We start from the raw sequence: 21,806 nt of genomic DNA on the forward strand, positions 1-21,806 counted from the left end.
TAGAGGTTAGTAAAACAAATCAGCTTTTTTTATTTGAATAAATAAACTTTGTAACTTCTTATGATTATTATTGTTTCGCTGACGTGAATATTTTGTAGCCACCCATAGACATAATAAAAACTCTTTATTATGTCTATGTCCCCAGCCTCTATTACGTAGCTAGTCTACGTGTGGGACGTCTCGCAAAACGACTAGCTTCGGCAAACATCGTCATCGGTCGTTAACTGATAGTCAAGGATGGAGGAAGAGGCACGCCAGCTTTTCGAGGAAGGAATAATAAAGAAATTGATCAGTCCTGGTAAAGGAGAACTGTCGACCTTTCCAAATGGAACAAAGGTAAAACTACAGTGTGTCAACGGTTGGACCAGTTGATGCCAGTTCTCTGAATTATTAGTTTAAGCAATGCAACGAAGCCCGTTTGCTATAGCTAAATGCTATCACAAGCTAGCTAGCTAGCTAACGTTTACACGTTCGACTTTGTTATCTAGATTAATGTATACTAAACACATTGCGCTTGTAAATAGACACCACTGACAGGCTTGTGAGCTTTGCTGCCTTTATGGTGATACAAAGTTAGCTTTTATTAGAGCTGTCAGTTTTTCAGCCAACTAGCATTTTTTCCCTTTTTCTTTTCATCTGATAGAAAGACGGGGCGGGACAGGATGGGGGTTTGTTTATTTATGCTGATTGGTCGGAATACCATCAATCAATTTCCCATTGTTGTGATTGGTCCGAATATGATAAGGAGTAGATGGGGGGGGGGGGCTTCTCAGAAAACTCTTTAGTTTTTAGCAAACAAGCTGAATTGGTCTAAAAGGGGGATGTTGGAACCGTTATTTTACCCTGATAGTTCTGTTGAGCAGTGTTTAATGTTGTCCGTGTTTGTCATACCTTTTTTAACCAGGTGGTTTTCCACTACCGCACCAGCCTGTGTGATGGCACATTGCTGGATGACTCCAGAACCATGGGGGGCCGCAGCAAACCCATGGAGCTCATCTTGGGCAAGAAGTTTAAACTAGCTGTGTGGGAGAGAGTGATCATCACCATGAAACAAGGCGAAATTGCAGAATTTACCTGTGACAAAAGGGTAAGTGAGCTGGTCATTTGGGATGGAGTGGTAATATTGTTCTTTTAGTGCACTGACCATTTCTATTCACCTCTTAGCACACAGCTCTGTACCCGCTTGTGTCCCAGTCCCTGAGAAACATCAGTGCTGGTAAGGACCCCCTGGAAGGCCAGAGGCATTGCTGCGGCATTGCCCAGATCCACTCCCACCACTCTTTGGGGCACAACGACCTGGATCAGCTTCAGGCCAGTCCACAGCCTCTTGTCTTCACCATCGAGCTGCAGGAGGTGAGCAGGCAGGGCAGAGCCTAGAGTTTAATAGTAATAGGGATTTTATTTTTTATTTTTATTTGTGTTAGATTTAGGGTTTAGGTTTGCCAACTTTAAACAGTGTAGTTTTTTTTCTAATGTAGCACCAACACAATACCTATGTTTTTGTACTAATATTGGTACCTTTTATTAAAAAAAAAGTAATCTATACACATGTATATAGTTTGACGTAAATATAAAACAATTCTAACCATTTTTTTATTTATTTAACAAAACAAGCAAAAATTCTCGCATGCAAAATGTAAAACCAAAGCTATTTCTAATATTTACATGGATGAGGGTGACAAAATATTGGAAACACCTCTTGATATATTGCAGTGCAATACGACACCACCACTATGGTCTCAAAAATGGTTGATAGATGGACAAAACCTCTATAGCACAGTTTAGGCAACAACTGAAATGTATAAGGCTCCCACTTAAACGGGATTCATTGTGGTGGTATTGTAATACATTTACAATATGTTGTGAGAGTAGATCTAATAAACATTTTATGTTATTTAGATATATATAAATATATATATAAAGAGTTTCTATGTGCTACTAAGCACACCTACAGTACAGTTTTACTCTGAGTGTTAGCGCCTGCTGCCACAATCCTCAATCTCTGTCTCTGTTCAGGTTCTGCCTCCAGGATCGTTCCAGCTTGACGTGTGGGCTATGACAGATCAAGAGAAACTTGAGCTCGTGCCTCAGATCCATGAGGAGGGCAACATGCTTTTCAAACAGGGCAAAATCAAGGAAGCCACAGAGAAGTACTACAATGGCATTGCCTGCCTCAAAAATCTACAGATGAAGGTTAGGGAACAGTTGAACACAAGAGAATAAAGATTAGATCCAGTTTTTTAGTATCCATTTTCTTCAGTAAATTTGCAATACAATCATTCTAACTCCTCTGTGACTTTTTTTTACCCCTTTAAGGAGCACCCTGGAGACGAAGTATGGGTCAAGTTTGACCATATGATCACACCACTGCTCCTCAACTTCTGCCAGTGCAAGCTACTCCAGGGCCAATACTACGAAGTCATCGAGCACTGCTCAGCCATACTCCTCAAATATGAGGGTAAGGCTTTGTTGTTGGTGCTCTACACAAACGAGCAAGAAAGAAAGATTACTGTTGCTATCACAGTCTGTAATTATTTGTGATTTTAAAGGGCGTGTTTGGGATTGGTGTAGATTTGAAAAAGTGTCAACTCGTGGTTGTGATGTTGAGTTTACAAAAAACCTACATGAGAAAGAACATTACTGCTTCACTCGACAGCACCCTGAACCACCATCATCAAAAAGGCAAAATCAATAACTATCTTTTGAAGGAACGGTGTTCACCCCTTCAGTTGAGTATAGAGAATCTATACCCGGGTTCATTAAAGCTGATCGCAGTGTTGACATTAGGAGATCTGTAATTGTTACATACGCTACATTTGTATTGGAAAACTAGTCTTTTGAGAGAGGCTGTTGTGTGTTGGGGGGCTATGTTGGGCCGGAAGGGAAGCGGAGCAAAGCAGTGAAAGTATTTTAAAAAATAGCGAAAGGAGATACCGTACGTGACCAGTTTTAACCTGCTCCGTCATGGTAGTGTGTAGTTATGTTTCCATCCACACGTTTTTATCCGAATTAAGTTATATCGAATCCTTATGGAAACAGTAAAATTCTATTGAATTTCATGAATATTATAAACTTTATTTGCAGAATAAATAATGAATTGCGATTAAGTTTTAGGTTATGTCTGCTTGCAACCCGACACAAAATGAAGAAGAAGAAGTTTTGGTTAATTTCCACCCAGTATTACCGCTGGGTTTGCACACATGGCGGGTTTCAACATAAACAGATTTAAGTGGACGAACGAGTAGACGAGAGACTTTTGAAATTTAATTTGAGCAAAATATAGATAACAAAAGTCTACGAAATGCCCTAATTTATCATGCAATACCTTGCAACATCTGGGCAAAGGGACGGGCCAATAAAATTACACAACAGGTCAAATGTTGTCTTGGTCATCTGAAAATGCTTCAACCAGAAGGTTTCTGTGAAGGTTCTCTGAACTGTTTGGAGCGCTGTCGTTCCCAAACCACAGGCCACCTCCGTCTCCGTTGTCGTCGGGCATTCATAATAGCAGAGTGTTGATAGCATTGTTGTTTTCTTATTTATAGCTTGATATGTCGCTATCCGCTGGCACGTAAGCACTATTACAACTTGTGCAATATTGATCATTTGTTGGTAGACTAGGTTTTTTTATCAGACGTGGAGTGATACTTATCGTCCAAATGAATTAGACGTCACAGCCTTTTTTATAATTATACACTATAGTCAAATCACTCTTATATTACTAGAAAATTAACTGCATAGCTTGCATAGTAAGAACAGTTAAATTTGCCTTGATAAACAACCACATATTCAGAGTAATTTAGTTGGCATAATGCACTAAATAGAGCAGCCAGCATTAGTGAGCTGCCACCATCACTGCATACTATGCCTGGCAGATTGATTTATAGATTGAAATACATCCTCATACGGTCTTCACACATGAAAACTAGGTTTTTATCAGGATCTGTGAATTTGCCACACAAGTGTACTGTAATTTAGAGACTAAACGATGTGGCCAACTTGCAATACCTTCAGTAAAAAAAGCTCCTTTTTATGTTATACTAGAAGCTATCATCCTCCTTCAAATTGTACAGTGTGATGTCACAGGTTGTTGGTTTAGGCCTGTCGGCTGTTAAATGTTCGGTAGCTGATAACCATGTTCTAGGTTCCGACTACTAATTTCTTCTATTTTTGTTATTGCCACTCTTCATTCCAACCCCAACCGGCCCGTCAGACACTGCCTACCAAGAGCCTGGGTCTGACCGAGGTTTCTGCCTAAAAGGAAGTTTTTCCTCACCTCTGTTGCTTGCTCTGGAGGAGACTACTAGAACTGTTGGGTCCTTGTAAATTCTGGAGTGTGGTCTATCTGTATAGTGTCTTGAGATAACTCTTGTTATGAATTGATACTATAAATAAAATTGAATTGAAATTGAATAGGTTCCCAACTTGCATTTATGTGCATATAAAGAATGTTTAATCATTGTCTTTGTCCCCTTTCTAACAGACAACGTGAAGGCCTTATACAAGCGTGGTAAGGCCCACGCTGCAGTGTGGAATGAGGTCGAAGCACGGGCAGACTTTAATAGGTTGTTGGAGCTGGACCCCTCTCTGGGGCCGTCTGTTGCCAAGGAGCTGAAGGCCATGGAGGACAAGATCCGGATCAAAGAGAAGGAAGAAAAGGGTCGCTACAAAGACCTGTTCACCTACAATACAACACCAGCCACTGCCACTACAGTCAGTCCATTTTGAGTTTTATTCATTTTAATTCCAACTATCTCCTTTCTGGCCCCTATGTATTCATTTTGAGCTTATTTGTTATATAGTAGAAATGTCAAGAAGTATTTGCTCTTCCTCCTCACAGGGATGAATCACACAGATGTATGGACCAAAAGGATGCCTGTGAATTTCAAGACGGAGGACAAACAGTGCTGGTGTTTTAGTTTATTTCCATGCGCCCAAGCAAATGACTCTGCCACCCTGCCCTTCCTCCCATAGTACACGCAGAAATATGAAATATTCCCACACACTGTCCGGTCATATGCACACACACACAGTTATGCATATATACCAAGGTTCTTATTTAGAAAACTGAACATTACCTAAAGGGCAAAAGTAAGTAAGTAGTAGTCTAAAAGTGAAGTAAAGTTCAGTCTTTGATGAAAATACAAAATCCCATTGAAACCTTAGGTATGTACAGGCCAAAAGCATCATTATTTAATTACGGTTTAAGCATTTTACGTTGTCTTGATTTCCCCGAAATATGTACAGAGCTGTTGAAGAATCCTAAAATGACTTGTAATCGTAGCTCAACAAGGAGATTCCAGATGGAAATGCTGCCCCTTAGAACATTAAGGAATATATATATTTTTTTTATTGCACACAAGACATCACATACACGCTTCTGTCTTGTTCCGCCAGACCCCCTCTTCTATGTTGGTCACAGCAGAAGCTCTGGCATAAGCACGAGACCATTATATCATGGTAGATGCAACTGGGAAACTGAGCTGTCGTGACAATCATTTATAACACACGTGAACTTGTGTTATCTTTGCTTTTTCCTATGTACTTACTTATTTAATATACGTAAGAAATTACTACCATTACAGTATATTGTTTTGTCAATATGTACTCCGCAAAGCCCTTATTATGTCCTTCACTTACTTAGAAAGCTACTCATGACGCACGTGAAGCAGCGGGTCATCTGAGGTGAGATGTAATTGAGGTTGTGATTATGTAACTGAAAATAAACGTGTTTATTCCTTGCTATCTTTAAATATTTGTGATTTGTAGACACGAGTCACAATAATGCCAGTTCATTCCTGAGTAAAAGAAATGTTTCAAGATTTAACCCAAATCTTAGCAGAAGGTGCACATTTTCAGAGCGCTCACATATTGTGCCCTTTGGCAGAAGATAGTCTATTCATTGAGCTCAATGTCCTAAAGGAATTCACCTACGTGGACATTCAGCTCAGGAATCCCCGTCAAGGGAAATAATGAACATTTAAATTTAAACATTTCATATTGGATCCCTTCACTGTCTGAAAAATCATCAGTTTAACCAGAAAATCTACCCACCAATTATAAAGCAACCTTTCATTTATGTTTTACAAATTAAACTGCCACTGACACTTTTTTTCTGTTATTTAATTAAGATTTACATACAGAACTGCAAAAATCTGGTTTACAAAATTTTCATACTAACAAATTGACTTGAGATGTACAGTGTTCTTGGGATTGAGAAACAGCTAATGTTTGTTTACACTACAAAATGATAAAATAAAAAATAAGTGGATAGAAATGGGGTATATTCAAGATGCTCAGATTAACAAAAATATTCAGTAGTTGCAGAGTGGTGTTAGGAATAGAAACTTGAGCACATTGTAAGCTGGAACACTGATGTCATTTAAAAATGATGGTCAATTGCCATTATTTGGGGGGAAAAATACTTTAAATTAATGTTTTTACTCCCAGCTCAACATAACGTGTTGAAATTCCCCATGCTCGTTTTTCAAAATAGATACAAAACTTGCATACACCCCACAGCTGACATAAACGTTTGATGAACAAAAGGTGGTGTGGTGAAATGCAGGGAACAGTGGAGACAAAATGGAAACAATTGACCTACAAAATGCTGTTGAGGAAAGCGCAAAAGTTGAGAGGATAAAAGAATGGTTGTAAAACAGACAATGGGGATCTTGAGGACAGGCTTCTACAGTGGAGGAGTGAAGGGAGCTTTGGAAAAGGTTATGTGCGGGCACTTCTCTCCGTCTCTGCAAGACACTCCCTGACCAGTGCACGGGCGTGGATTATACCTTAACAAAACAGACACAAGGTGCAAGAAGGCATTAAATCAACAGTTTGACAATGTTGACACATGCTCAATTCCCATTGTTTTAACTCACTTTCTGATAGATAGGCACTTTCAAGACAGTTAACTAGCTGACAATCTTACAATAACTTTAAGGGCAAAACTGGATTTAGCCGTCTCTCTGCCTGTTAAATTAACACCACAGCCAATTTCCATCACATCAATCCGTTACTTCTACATATTTGCATTACTATCAATTAGGGGTGGTGGAAAAATGTGTGTACAGCATTGTATCGTTAGATATTTTCATTGGCAATAGACAGGTGCTAAGTATCAATCTTTTATTACACAATGTGTTGGTCAGTTTGTCTGCTTGACAATCCTATTTTGCAGTAATGTTATTGTACAGTAAAGTACAGCAGGAAGCCTTTGTCTTAGCACCGTTATTAACTTTTCATGATACAAATCATGACTTGCAATGAAAACATGTACTGAGTGTCTTTCTGACAAGAAAAGCACACCTCTCTTTAGCCTCTCCATAGCACTCTTGCTCCCAGCGTATGTAGGCCTGATCTCACGGCTCATCTCCTCAATGACAGACAGAAGCTCACTGTAGGTGGATCCCTGAGACACTTTGACAGGCTATAGTTTCAAGAGAGAGAGAAAAAAAAAAAAATATATCAAGACTTGTGACCGCTAAAAATTCCCATCACTAGTAAAGGCAAAGTTAAGGAAAGCACATGGTATCTTTATTTTCAAGATACTAAGACACAATAATACTTAGAACTGCAACACCACTTAAATAATGATTTAACACTGATATCATTTAGCTGTATGATATTGCCCTGACTGCTCCTTACGCCCCCATGCTTTAAAAAACTCCATTTCTCATGCAACAAGTCAGCAACCCCCTATGGCTATCTTAACACTCCCATGAAGGTCACATGCTGGCCAGAGCTGGCAGTATTCAAGGTACTCTGCCGTGGATACAGAAAGACATGTTTGTCAGCTGATAGTTTAAATTTTCTAAAGCTTTTTGAGGATGAATTAGCTGAAGCAACAGACTCTATATCTCTCACTGCTGCTGCAAATTAAGTAAAAGTCCCTCATAAAAAAAAAAATCAACCTTATGTCTAAAATAAAAGCCAGTTTGCAATTAAAAATGAGCTTTCAAATTACGATTCAAAAATAATCTTAATATCTTAATATCTTAATCTTAATATTCATCATTAACTTGCTTTGCAGGCATTAAACGGCTGCAGCCCTAGTAAGGACTTTAATGAAAAGAGGCTGTCAAAGCCATGATATCAAGTACAAGCTCTACCCTTCGACCTGCACAGGCCCGCATAAAAAACATCAGTTGCAGTTTCATATGATAAAGACAACAACAGTAGGAATAACCGCAGACATACCTGTACAAACCCCATTGAGGGTGGGCCAAAGTCACTAAAAGCCGGTCTAAAGTTGGACGACGAGGGTAGGGATGGAGAGGGCACAGAGGAGCCTGCACAGAAGAGGAGAATAGGTGTAAAGTGGGATTGATGGTTTTTCGGAGGCTCAACGCAGAGTTTTTGCCGTAGCCTTTACACCTGCTTACAATCTCTTTAAAAGAAAAGCAGGACCGGCGTGTGTGTGTGTGTGTGTGTGTGTGTGTGTGTGTGTGTCCGTGGGGAGTGTGTGGTAGAGCGAGTGAGACTGTGACGGCGAGTAGCTTTGGAGCAAGTACAGACTCTAGAGACAGTGAGAGAAACAAAGTGTCTCCCCTGTGCTGGAGAAAGAGAACCAGGCAATGAGAAGGGGGAAAATGCAAAGCTACCAAGCCACGGCCGTGACTTCTAGTTACATTGTTCAAGAGGTGCAGGTCAGGCTACTGCGTAGGGTCTGGCGTAGGGTACGTGTTGGGCAGAAATACATACATTGGCCACGCTATAAAATGTTTTGTATCTGTAATGCAACAACAACAAAAAAAAGGCAACCGGCCAGTAATTGCATGTCCAACATTAAGGCTGTATGGTCTTAGACCTGGAGGTGTGTGGTTGGATCCAGAAGGCGCAGGAGCAATGGGTTTGTAACTCATGGCGATTTCCGCAGGCAGCTCCCCGTACGACGCGCCGCTTCCTTCGGTCCCGTCAACCCGGTGCTTATACAGCTTTACTGGTGGTGATGAGCTCCTAAGAGCTGATACAAAGAAAACTAATCACATGCACAGAAATACAAATAAAAGAAGATCAAATGTATATGCATCTGCTGAATAACAAAAGGCAGCTAAGGTGTGTAGTTATCAAAGCAGTAATTATTCACTTCATGTCAAATTCAATACTCAAGATTGTTTACCACTTTGTAGGTTTTACAACAATCTGAAAAGGTGGCTCAACAGCAAACAGCAATTGGCCAACCCCTGATATATTTCCATTTTAGTCTCATGGGAAAGGCAAGCAAAACAAACATTTTGCCAGAGCCATGGCTTCATGCGTCACCTTTGCATTGCTTATAGAAATGCATTCATTACACAACAAGACGTAGGACTCGTTACTGGATAAAGTTTTCAGCAATTTAGTCAGGTTAATTATTTGTTTGTCTTTTCCCATCAAAATAGATGTATTTATATGGGTCAATGTTTAATATTAGTAATTTGTTTGGCAGTGTTGTGTCTTTATAACAGAATTAAGAGAGATGACCTCAAACATGGGACGTAGGTGCCTTAACCCTTAGCAAAGGGCCACCTATAAAGTTCAATTATTACATTTGAACTTGCTGTGAAGTATGGCAGGGCAATATGGAGAAAATCAAATATCACAATATTTGTTTACCAAATACCTTGATATCAATACCCCAACAATATTGTATATATATATAATCTTGTGTTGTTGACTATTGGTGCTTTCACAAAATACTTACACAATGATATTTTTGATAAATGATCATCAGTAATGTGGATATAATGACTAATTAGGTAAAGGCAAAGAATAGAACAGTAACAACTGTCTGGTAAGTTCAGAAAATGACATCACTTTACTGTAATGAAGCCTTTAAAACCAGGAACAGACAGCACTTATGCAATATCAGGATATTACGGTATCCAAAATAGTAGACAATATCTGGTCTCATATTACAGTATGAATATAATATCGATATATTACCGAGCTGTACTTTGAAGTGAGGTCAGCTTTATGCACATTGTAGTTGCCTTTCAGACAGTCATGCAGCACCAAGTAGTTCATTACAATTCATGATATCAAATACTGTATTTGATACTGTTTATGCATTATGTAAAGCATTTGACCTTCCCTGGCCTAAAGAAAACCATAGGACTCTTTGCTGCCCTATTAGTACTATGAACAGCAGAGTGGCACAGTAATACCAGAGATAACCGCCAATGTTACAGTTTAGCTCTCCTACTTTAAATATAGACAGTGTTCACTTGCCATTCAAATCTAGCAGATATCTCATTTGATAACTAGTAAGTCAGTTATTTATCAGTATTACTTTGTAACTTTGGTCTGGGATTTTGGGTTTCAAAAAAAAGTCCTATATGGAGGATCATATGAATTTGATCGGTCAGTACGGACCAGAGCCAGATGTGCCGAATGAAACAAAAGCTGACGTTAGCTTAAGAGGAAGGAGCCAAGCTACCATAAACCTACTAGTGGTTATGTTAGCTAGGTTAGCTAGCTATCGCCGGTTAGCATAACAACATAAGTAGGACGCAGGGAAATAGTCGTGATGAAGCGTGGATATTCTACATACAGGAACTAAACGATACGAAGGTTTGCTACACATGGGATTATTGAGAAGACTACAAACGATTCAAAAAAGTGGAATTTCTATTACCTTTATAAAGAGACTTGAAAATCCTCCGTGGGAAGCGAGACCTGCTGGCTCTTCCCGTGTGTGAGTCTGCGCAGTAGAATAGCGTAATGTAATGCTGATTTTTTGTCTTTATTTATACACCATTCAAAGACAGGCAGTCAGAACGGTCAGAAGACGCATACCAACTAAACTGTAACACAGTACACACCGGCATAGACCATAGACAGTTAAAGGAAGGCATAGAGAGACAACCACCTGTACCGCCAACGTAATTCAGCTGCTGCTGACAAAGTTAGCTTACATAAGTCGAGGTATAACGCTAAGCTTACAGCTAAGTGTTGAAGTAATCTTAGTTACGTTAGCTGACTGCATACATGTCAAAAGCTATATTAGGCCTACATTAAAGAGAAGTAACAAGCAAATTTACCTTGAGATACCATTTATACTGTCTGTAACTTTAGCCACTTAACATATAACTTCAATTTTGTTTTTAAAAATAGTTATGCAAATCAAAGTTTACATTGCATAATTTTACCTTAACGATTGTGACAACAAAATGCAAACGAGGATTGTATATTACCGTTACTTGACGTTATCTTACTATTATTGACTTTAGACACATAGGGAAACAAAATTGGAGCGGATTCGGGATCTCCAAGCGGGCAGTTGGAAGCGGAGGTCGGTTATATGTTGGAAAATAGCATTGCTGAGCAATGTGCATCTAGTTGGTCCTCCTTGTTTGCTTGTAAAGAAACCTGATGGTACGTTTAGACCGTGTAGGCTGCTGATCTTCTCAAAGTGAATGTACTGACGAAGCCTGATTCGTTTCCACTTCCGCTTATGGAGGATTGTGTGGACCAAGTTGGTTCTGCTAAATTTGTCAGTAAGTTTGACGTTCTTAAAGGTTACTGGCAGGTTCCTCTAAGTCCACTCACTGCTTTTCTAAGCCAAAAAAGTAAAGTTCGAGTGGTTGCTTCAATGTCAGGACGCCTTTCAGTCGGTGAAGTCTTTATGTTCTTCTCCTGTCTTAGCAGCCCCACATGTTAGGTGGGGGTTTGGTACTGTACTCATGTAAACTAATGGAAATGATGTTGACTGTACGGTGACTGTCTTTTCAAAAAAGTTTAACTTACATCAGCTTAATTATTTAATCTTTGAAAAGGAGGTACTGGCTCTCATTTGGGCATTGCAGCACTTTGAAGTTTATGTGGGGGGGTGGAGAGAGTCCGGTAGTGGTTTACACCAACCATAATCCTTTGACTTTTCTCCAATCACTCCAGAATCCAAATCAGCGACTTATGCATTGGTGTCTTTTCCTCCAGCCGTTTCAGTTGGACATACGACATGTTTAAGGGGCGGACAGATGCCATATCCAGAGCTGTGGCTGTTTAAGTGACTTGTGGTTGTTTTCCTGAAGTGTTTTTTTCTATCCGACCGGTATTATTCTCTCTTGACTTGCTTCCTAGGTACCCGAGTTGCTGGTAGGGTGACCTTGAGGGTTTTGACATGATCGAGCCTGCAGGTTGTTTGGACACACCGGTAAACGTTGATATTTCAGAGTGACGTTGTCAATGATTATTTGTAAGTTTGCCTCACCTTTTTGGCTTATTTTTGTTTTTGAAGTTGCTTGTGGCTGTTGGAATTTTGTTGGGAGTGTTAGAACTCCCATCTTCAGGGAGGGGGTTTTGACGGTCCTTCCCAATTTTCAGGTGCTGAGAGTGGACAGGGAGGTGGAGTTGGGAGGCTCGTCTGTACCTGGCCAACTGGGCGTGGCCTACAAAAGGCATTAAGGCCTGCCCTTTGACAGTCTCTCTCTCAGCTGGTGGATCCACCATTTTATTCTCTGTTTGGTCTGTTGCACCTTACAACACACCACTTCATTCATTCACTCATCCGTGAAGGGAAGCGGAAAATTAGCAGTGGAGGAGCCAGGGATCCAATTTAAATGAAGTGCGATGCACCTGAGGAGACTCCGTAAATAAGGAAAGACTGGGCTTTTTTGGAACGGGGCTTAAAGAGACACGCGCTCCCACAGAGTGTATCAGACAGGGTGAATACAGGTGTATCAGCCATGGGCAGTGTAAGAAAAATTTAATGTTTTTTTAACATAAAAACTTGTCAACATGACCTGATAAAAACCCAAAATACAAGTATGAACCAGAAAACGGTATATAACAGAACTCCCTTTCTTGCTTTTGACGGCTCTGTGTAGCTTTCTCTCATAATTGGTGTTCAGAAATGTGAACTAAACAATTTGCTCCTACATATTTAAAATGTTTCCCGCAGGTACTCTGGTTTAAGAAATTCACAAAAACCTTTCAGCAAGATTTGACGGCAAAGGTAGATGTGACTCTGGTTCACTTCATTGAGGTGATCTTTAGCCAGCAATAGACCGCAGCTCAGTCTGCACTTATGCCAGCATGTCATTTTTTGACACTACCTTTTTCTTCTTTGTGGAGGACTACATCTAACATATTTCCCTGAATTCCCATGAATACAAACTCAGCTAACCTGCTTTTTTTTAATGTAATATTCATTAGTGCTAAATGTAAAGGCAGAAAGGCCTGTACAGGCATAAAGTGTTAGAGGAGGGGGAAGAAAGTGTCTGAGATTTTTTCTTATGAAGTCTTGACTCATGCCTTCCACTTAAAACAATTACCATGATGTTGTGACTCATAGGTTACCATTTTTATTGGACTTTGCAAAGTTGAAAATACTTACTTTTTTCAGAAGAAATGTTCAGTTTATACCATTGGTCCTTATCTTGTCATCTCAAGAAAACAAAAATATGCTAAAATATTAAGATAACTGAACTAGTCATGTTAAAAATACTTTATTGTTCGAAAATAAAGCTAAGGTGTACATTTGGTCTCAAAATAATGGAATAAAAAAAAACTTTGGTTTGAATGTTGTGGCATGTAGGCTACAGTAAGTTTAAATACATCCAATGGGACAATGTATGAATGTATGTGGGATGGAATAAATAGCCATACAAGTTAATGGTTAGCAATAATAATAATAACAAGCATACATGTACATGGGCGGGTGGAAAAGGAACTGTATAATGGGGGGAATGGGAAAAGACTCAATCTGGAAAATGACAGAAATGACACCCAAAATTGGCTGTGTTGAGTTGGAATTGGTGTGTTGTTTAAATCAAATGATCTGTCTATTATACTAGTGTTATAGTTAGGGCTGTAACAATATCCAAATAAAACCTGAATCGCAACACTCACAAAACGATTATTTAAAGCAGGGTTGTGACTCTGTGATTGGCCCTTGCCATTTGTGTATGATTCTGATTGGTTTAGCAGGAAGTTGAACGCCTCTAACAGCTGATTTGAGTTAGCTAGAGCATTGATTAAGAGTGAGGTATTCCTCAAAGGATTTACACTGAGATACATTTCAGTCACGAGAGACTAGTTGCAGATGTGCAACTGTTATACACAGCATGATAACATTTACATTTATTAGTATAACAGCTGAATTGATTTGGGACTGCAGTGATTAACAGTTGAGTCTTCCTAAAAGAATTTATGCTGTGCTACTTTACTCGAATTACATATTAACAACACACAAAGTCAGTGATGGGAACCACAGCTCTGTCACTTCAGTGACTTCAGAGTGAAAGATGTTACAGCGTACATTGATGTTAAAATGTATACAGGTTGGCAGGACGGTCGGAAATGTTTTGCACCGTCTTTCGCTGTATGTTTTGTTGATAAATGTGAGATGTTCTTGTCTCTGTGTCTCGTCAGAAACAAGGAAATTAATTTTGCCACACACTTGTGATGTCAACCTATCCTCACTCCCGCTTGTTTGTGAAAAAGTGCCGGTGATTGTTCAAAATTGGGAGTCGCACCAAAGTCAGGCTGATTGGTTCAATTCGCGTGAATTGACGACATTCACACGAACACACACGAACATTGCAAAATCCCTGAGGGACTGATTACTACACTGCCTGTCTCATTTAATTACCCACATTATAGTGGAGTTTTGTACCACAGTCTTGTTTACCCCTTGACATAAGTACTTTCTTCTTTACTTTTTTTATTATTATAAGTATTGACTCTTCACAGTCAATACTTCAACCAACTTGAACAGAAAAGTAATTATTATTCACATCCTTGTTTGTGACAAAGTCTCTAATATTTGGAAACTGCATTAGTGGTCTTGATGGTTTGTTTATGCTGAAATAGAGGCATTAACAATGAATCGGTGTATATATTCTATTTTCACACATCTTTGTAGCTTTCAATTTGCTAATTTTAATTACCTCAGCAACACGTCTTTTGCCCATTTATGAAAGCACATAATGTTTCTCTAACTACTACACACGGTGACATCCCTGAAAACGTACTAATCGCTTTGAAATTAAAATTCTGTGACTGAAATGTTCCTGCTCCTGGGACAAATCATGATTTAGATTAGAATTTAATTTAATTAAAGCTTAATGAAAACAACTGCATTTTATGTCTCTGTCAACCAGTCAAGTTGCAGCTTACGTCCATGTATTTCCAGAGTCATGTAATATATCTAGTGAAGAAGAAAAGAAAAAGTAGTAATTAAGTCATAAGTTACAGCCAAAAACGTGTTGTGTGACTTCTCAGTGAAATTATAATCAGTTCATCCTTGACTTAAAGTGGAAGATTCTGCCAAATTTGAAAAGATTTCCTAAATGCATTCCGGAGGGATGAACAAACAACTCATGCATAATGCCTACGGCTCCAGCTTTTGCTGCTGCTGGATGTCTTATGAATGTCTTCCTGCTGATCTCTGGAAGCAGAAGAGGTAAAGCAAGAAAAATTTAGATTTAAATGTAGGTTTAAGTGCAATAACATTTTGCCAATTTGCAATGGGTTGGATGAAAACCAAAAAGTTATGTTTGGGCAAGAGGAAAGGTTGTCTTTCGCCCACACTGTTTTATGTGACTCTGACTTTAGGTAAAAACAGTGGGTGATGAATGTAGAATCTATAATGAAAATGTCGTTCTACATCTGTCGGAAGTTAAAATGAGAAAACGTTTAAGAGATAAGGGCCAGACAAGAGGAGAAAGTATGGAAAAAACAGTTTGAGTTTGTGAGCTGCAAACTGCTAGAATCTGCACATAGAAAATGTTCAGCAATGTGCCACTCAGCAAGGCTATCCTGATAAACATTTGACAAGATCATTTTAAAAGCTGGACGTAACAGACAGAGAGCAGATGGACGTGTTGAGCACAAGAAGGCAACCACCATGGCTGAATGTGGAAGTTGGTGTGAAAGCACCTCATGAACTGATCCTCTTCTGTTGGCTGACAGAAGAACAACAACTCTAGTGAATGAACAAAAAAAACAAAAACCTTTTCTTACTTACACATAGTACAGGAACCATTCACCATTCACACACTTTCGCAGAGGCTGCCGTACAAGGTGCCACCTGTTCACTTACGCACATTTACACTCCGATGGCGCAGCTTTGGGAGAAACTCTGGTGTCAGTGTCTTGCCTATAGGCACTTTGACATGGGACTGCAAGGCCAGAGATCAAACTGACCGCTCTACCGATGAGCAACAGCAACAACACATCACATCTGTTGGAGTAGTCAGTGATAAAGTGTTAATAACCCATTGCAGAATATCTGTACAATCCGAAATATCATGTATTTCAGCCCTCTTTTCCCAACATAACTGTGTGAAGCTTTTTCTAGTGACATTACCGGAACAGTATTTCCATTAGTCTTCACTACACCCTAAGCATAAAACAAAGGTAAAAATCCATCTTACTCCAGCCCCCTAAACTGAGAAAGCATTACTTTATTTCATAATAAAAAGGCAAATGAAGAACTCTTCATTGGAGGGGAATTAGTTTCCACTAAGGGCCTGCCTAGTCTCTTGCATTACAGAGGCACTGTAGCATAACTACATTTTGAACATATCCTATACAAAAAGAAAACAGGAGCCTCAGTGTTTAATGAAATAACGCAGGTATAGAACCTGCTATCCCTCTCAGACTGAGTGACTGGTCTTTTGTTTTCTTAATTGCTGAGACATGCTTAATGAAACTGGGATCCATTTGAGCATCATCACTTTCACAGCACAGCAGATGTCTTCTCTTGCAGAAACAACTTGTCATTGGTTTCACATCTTTTACACCTTTTTTTCACAACAGTTTACACCGATTTCATAGACAGAAAATAATGTTGGATTAACTATGTTAAACAAAAGGAAAATTCCATCACAACTGCTAGAAAATATTTGTATAATTAAACAAATCACAATGATTGAAAAAACTAATTTTCAATCAGCCAGCAGTCAGCTGATGTAATTCAATACAAAAGAAAAATCCAACTTTGGGTAAAATGATTTGTTGGTTCTTCTGTAAAAAATAATGCAGTACAAAAGCAGTACCATGATGTATGTTTGAAATTGTCTAATCTGGATGCTTACTGTAGGTGTTATAACAAATTGCTACAGTAAAGCACAGCCCAGCATTATAGAGAAAATGCGCTCTTCTGAATCACCACACTGACACACTGTAAAAACCAATGGCATTCACAATTTTAATCAAACGATCACTAGCTATTTGGCAACAAACTCAAAGCTAACTCAAAGCAAACACCCCGTTTATTGGGTCAAAAAGGTTCATATCAGAATCCGTGATATTCACGGCACGCTGACATTTTGTTGAAAGTGGCTGTTCTTTTGTGACAGACACATCTTTAGTAGGCTATAACCTTTATAGAAAATGCCAATGAATATAAACACTGGTAATTATAATTTTATCATAATTATTTCAAAATTAGGGGTTAAAAGCACTTGTCTGCCACCACAGAAGCCCAAAGAATCCCTGGCAGCTGTGTTTGGTTGGATGCAGTTGGCAATGTTCACAAATGGAAAGTCAGTTAAGGATTATGTCCACAGTGGTGACTATGGAAACCAGTGGGGAGGAAAACAAGGTTAAAATGCTGACAGTTTGTGAAATTAGTGTCTTCCAGTCATTTTTCTACAACTTTTGTACATCATTACCAATACATGAAATTTAATTATGGCATTTTCATAATGGCCAAATGTACTGCAGGTCACTGTTTGCACAATCAAATGAAGTCTGACTAATGCTGAGCGCGCAGTGTACTTCTGTCCCAACATCCCACCTTTAATATGCAACTCCTGGCACAGTGATGTTCTGTAAATGGCATTGGGTTGATAGTGCTGGTCAGGATGACCCTTATTGGCTCACAAGCTCTTAGACCACTTATTTGGTATTATCCACTTCTACTCAGGGTCCTCCATCAGTGAAAACTTGGTACAATAGTTTAAAGCAGATTGACAGGATGTGTGAGTCCAACTTTCTCACCTGCAGCACTAATGTAAGAGCAGTTCTGTGAAGTTCTCTGTTCTTTCGTGGAAGTGGGAACATCTCATTACATAATTGCACAGACACATTACACTGTGAATGTTTTCACATTCCTGCACAAAACTGTTCAGCTATTCATTTTTAAAACAGATATGTTGTGCTTTTTTTTATAAAAAACCTTACATATTTTTATTGACGTTTAGTTTTAATTTATTTATGCTTCTTGAATTTTAATGGTAGATTTATTTGAACAGTGAGAGACAGAATAACAACAACAAAAATCCAGAAAACGCATGTCAAAAATGTTATGAATCGATTTGCATTTTAATAAGGGAAATATGTATTTGACCCCTCTGCAAAACATGACTTGGTACTTGGTCGCAAAACCCTTGTTGGCAATCACAGAGGTCGGACGTTTCTTGTAGTTGGCCACCAGGTTTGCACACATCTCCGGAGGGATTTTGTCCGACTCCTCTTCGCAGATCTTGTCAAAGTCATTAAGGTTTTGAGGCTGACGTTTGGCAACTCGAACGTCAGCTCCCTCCATATATTTTCTATGGGATTAAGGTCTGGAGACTGGCTAGGCCACTCCAGGACCTTAATGTGCTTCTTCTTGAGCCACTCCTTTGTTGCCTCTGCCGTGTGTTTTGGGTCATTGTCATGCTGGAATACCCATCCACGATCCATTTTCAATGCCCTGGCTGAGGGAAGGAGGTTCTCACCCAAGATTTGACGGTACATGGGCCCCGTTCATCGTCCCTTTGATGTGGTGAAGTTGTCCTGTCCCCTTAGCAGAAAAACCCCCCCATAGCATAATGTTTCCACCTCCATGTTTGACGTGGGGATGGTGATCTTGGGGTCATAAGCAGCCTTCCTCCTCCTCCAAACACGGCGAGTTGAGTTGATGCCAAAGAGCTTCATTTTAGTCTCATTTGACCATAACACTTTTACCCAGTTGTCCTCTGAATCAGTCAGATGTTCATTAGCAAACTTCAAGCGGGCATGTATATGTGCTTTCTGAGCAGGGGGACCTTGTAGGCGGAGCAAGATTTCAGTCCTTAGCGGCGTAATGTGTTACCAATTGTTTTCTTGGTGACTTTGGTCCCAGCTGCCTTGAGATCATTGACAAGATCATCCCGTGTAGTTCTGGGCTGATTCCTCACTGTTTTCATGATCATTGCAACTCCACAAGGGAGATTGACATATCTTTGTCGTTGTCACCTTCTCACCAAAGCTGCTTGGCTATGATCTTGTAGCCCATTCCAGATTTGAGTTGGTCTACAATCTTATCCCTGACATCCTTGGAGAGCTCTTTGTTCTTGGCCATGGTAGAGAGTATGGAATATGATTGATTGATAGATTGCTTCTGTGGACAGGTGTCTATTATACAGGTAACAAACTTAGATTAGGAGCACTCCCTTTAAGGGTGGGCTCCTAATCTCAGCTCGTTACTCATAAAAAAGAACCCAAACCATGACATTTCCCTAAACCTAATATTTAGGGAAATGCTGTGGTTTGAGTTAAGCTTTAATAAACAATATTGTTGACTGTAGTCTCCTGTGTTTAAGTCCAATGTTTTTTTGATATAGCCATCCACCCCGAGATCCTCCCTTCGCAGACTTGGTTGCAGTATCACCTCATTTCCATTTTTTTGCTCCCATCATGATCATGATTACTCTCCTACACCAGTTTTGTCAATTTAAAGTAAATATATGTCATTTTGAAGCACTTCTTAAAATCTGCTAAAATCTCCACTATGTTCACCAGTTAATGTAAACATAAATAAATCATAACTTAATTTATTTATATTTGTTTATATTTAGGGGTCTGAACTACATTTGCAAGGCAATGTGGTTCACAAAGTCACGCTATAGCCTAAACCGTACATGGGGGGGGGCGAAGTTTGCTTTACTGAAAGTAAAGGGGCCAAATAATTTTGCATGCACCACTTTTCAGTTTTTTATTTGCTAAAAAAGTTTAAAATATCCAATAGATTTCGTTCAATTTCACAATTGTGTCCCACTTGTTGGTGATTCTTGTAAAAAAAAAAAAAAATGTATATCTTTGTTTGAAGCCTGAAATGTGTCAAAAGGTTGAAAAGTTCAAGGGGGCCGAAAACTTTCGCAAGGCACTGTATATCCACGCATTCCCTGAATTCAGCTGAATCTCCTGATATAGACCACGCCCCTTTCCACCTAAAAAACGTTTTCAAACTTCTCCTAGACCATGCGACCATCTGCACAAAACTTGGTACGTAGCATCCCCAGACCAGCCTGACAAAAAGTTATCAAAGAATTTGTATCGGATAAAAATTACGCACAAACAAATTTGTGTAGCTTGCTATGAAAAACCCAAACTTTGCCATATCTCGGCCAAAATAAATGCTATCAATGCATCAAAGTACAAAAGTTTTATCTCATGAACGACTACCAGTGCTGCTCAAGCAGATAGACAGGGTCAAGGAGAGAAAGAGATAGATTTTTTAGGTTTTGAAGAAAGAGTAGGAAAGGACAGCATCCATTATTTAGGTAGACAAACACAGCATATTGGTTGAATTTGGAGTTTGTGTCACTGAGTTTTTAAAGGTCAATACTGCTTAGAAGTGAAAAGAAAATATTTTTTTTTTTTTACTTTGCTTAGCTTTCATGACTGTCTTCATGACTGTCTTCCTGCATGCTTCTCCAGTCTGCAGGCGTGCCGCCGACTGCCTTCCACATTACAATTAGAGGACACTTTTATCCAAAACAGACTTACAATTGTAATATATCAGAGTTTGCACACCTCTGGAACAACTTGGGGTTAAGTGTCCTGCTCAGGGACACATTGGTTGATGTATTGCAGTGGGAACTGAACCTAGATCTTCCACCCCAAAGGCATGTGTCGTATCCAGTGGGCCATCACCAACACCTGCATCTGCGATAATACACTGACTATAGATCTTATACAACCCCACTTCAAAAGATCCAAACTATTCCTTCAACACAGTTGCCTTTAACCATTACCACAATCTTTCTCTAACCAGACCCTACTCCTCAGCGCTGTGGATAAAGGTCTGGCAATGAGAGACTACCGTAACCTTAACCATCCATCCATCCATCCATCTTCATCCGCTTGTCCGGTATCGGGTCGCATGGGCAGCAGTTCCAGTAGGGGACCCCAAACTTCCCTTTCCCAAGCCACATCAACCAGCTCCGACTGGAGGATCCCAAGGCGTTCCCAGGCCAGGTTGGAGATATTATCTCTCCACCTAGTCTTGGGTCTTCCCCGAGGCCTCCTTCCAGCTGGACGTGCCTGGAACACGTCCCTAGGGAGGCGCCCTAAGGTAACCTTAACCATGGCAACATGATTTAAAAAAGATTTATGGACATTGTTAAATGCAAAAATTAGTTATTTTGGAAGGTATGGAAAAACCAACCTTTTTTTGCATAGTATCATGGTTCTGTGTTTGTGATGGTCTCTCTGGTGCGTGACACATTGTACTGCTTGTATCCATCGGATAAAAGTGCTCTTTCCCATCAGCCAGACATATACCTGTTGGCTACCTCTGGTTCCCATAATGGGACGCTTAGCTAGAGCCTCAATTTCAGTCTGACTTACTGTCAGGGGACAAAAAATTAATACTTTCTCAAAAAAAAAAGTATGCCCAAAGTATGAATGTATCATTCATGACTGTATGGAAACAATTCTTAATAGCCGCTATCCCGGAACTACTTTTCTGTATACACCGTGTACTGTGTTTCTGCTCTTCTTATCATTAGATAAGTATGTCCCATGAAATGTGTATTATATGTACACCAATTCTCAGAATTCTCTCATAGGTAATTTGTGGTTGAAATGTTCTTTTTCCTCAGCCTTGTTAAGAATTAAAGGGATTA

At 39.5% G+C, this 21,806-nt stretch overlaps 2 protein-coding genes across 4 annotated transcripts; one reads left to right on the forward strand and one right to left on the reverse strand.

Annotated features, from left to right (window-relative positions):
- Positions 1–143: 143 nt before the first annotated feature.
- Positions 144–5,739, forward strand: aip (aryl hydrocarbon receptor interacting protein). Its single transcript, XM_034895201.1, has 7 exons — positions 144–336; positions 905–1,087; positions 1,165–1,353; positions 2,017–2,193; positions 2,317–2,458; positions 4,484–4,713; positions 4,841–5,739. Exons 1-7 carry the CDS (start codon positions 238–240, stop codon positions 4,844–4,846), a joined length of 1,026 nt encoding a protein of 341 aa, XP_034751092.1. The 5' UTR covers positions 144–237; the 3' UTR covers positions 4,847–5,739.
- Positions 5,740–6,108: 369 nt separating this feature from the next.
- cdk2ap2 (cyclin-dependent kinase 2 associated protein 2) lies at positions 6,109–10,782 on the reverse strand. 3 transcript variants are annotated; one of them, XM_034895217.1, is made up of 5 exons: positions 10,619–10,782; positions 8,810–8,965; positions 8,200–8,291; positions 7,309–7,429; positions 6,109–6,791 (listed from the first exon to the last, which is right to left on the reverse strand). In XM_034895217.1, exons 2-5 carry the CDS (start codon positions 8,862–8,864, stop codon positions 6,724–6,726), a joined length of 336 nt encoding a protein of 111 aa, XP_034751108.1. In that variant the 5' UTR covers positions 8,865–8,965; positions 10,619–10,782; the 3' UTR covers positions 6,109–6,723. The 3 variants fall into 3 exon arrangements, with proteins under 3 accessions (XP_034751108.1, XP_034751117.1, XP_034751124.1); XM_034895226.1 differs by having other exon boundaries at positions 8,810–8,980; positions 10,619–10,707; XM_034895233.1 differs by lacking the exon at positions 10,619–10,782 and adding an exon at positions 9,598–9,604 and having other exon boundaries at positions 8,810–8,980.
- Positions 10,783–21,806: the final 11,024 nt, after the last annotated feature.

The sequence above is a fragment of the Etheostoma cragini genome, chromosome 2 (genome assembly GCF_013103735.1).
Source record: "Etheostoma cragini isolate CJK2018 chromosome 2, CSU_Ecrag_1.0, whole genome shotgun sequence".
In the NCBI taxonomy this organism is placed as follows: Eukaryota; Metazoa; Chordata; class Actinopteri; order Perciformes; family Percidae; genus Etheostoma; species Etheostoma cragini.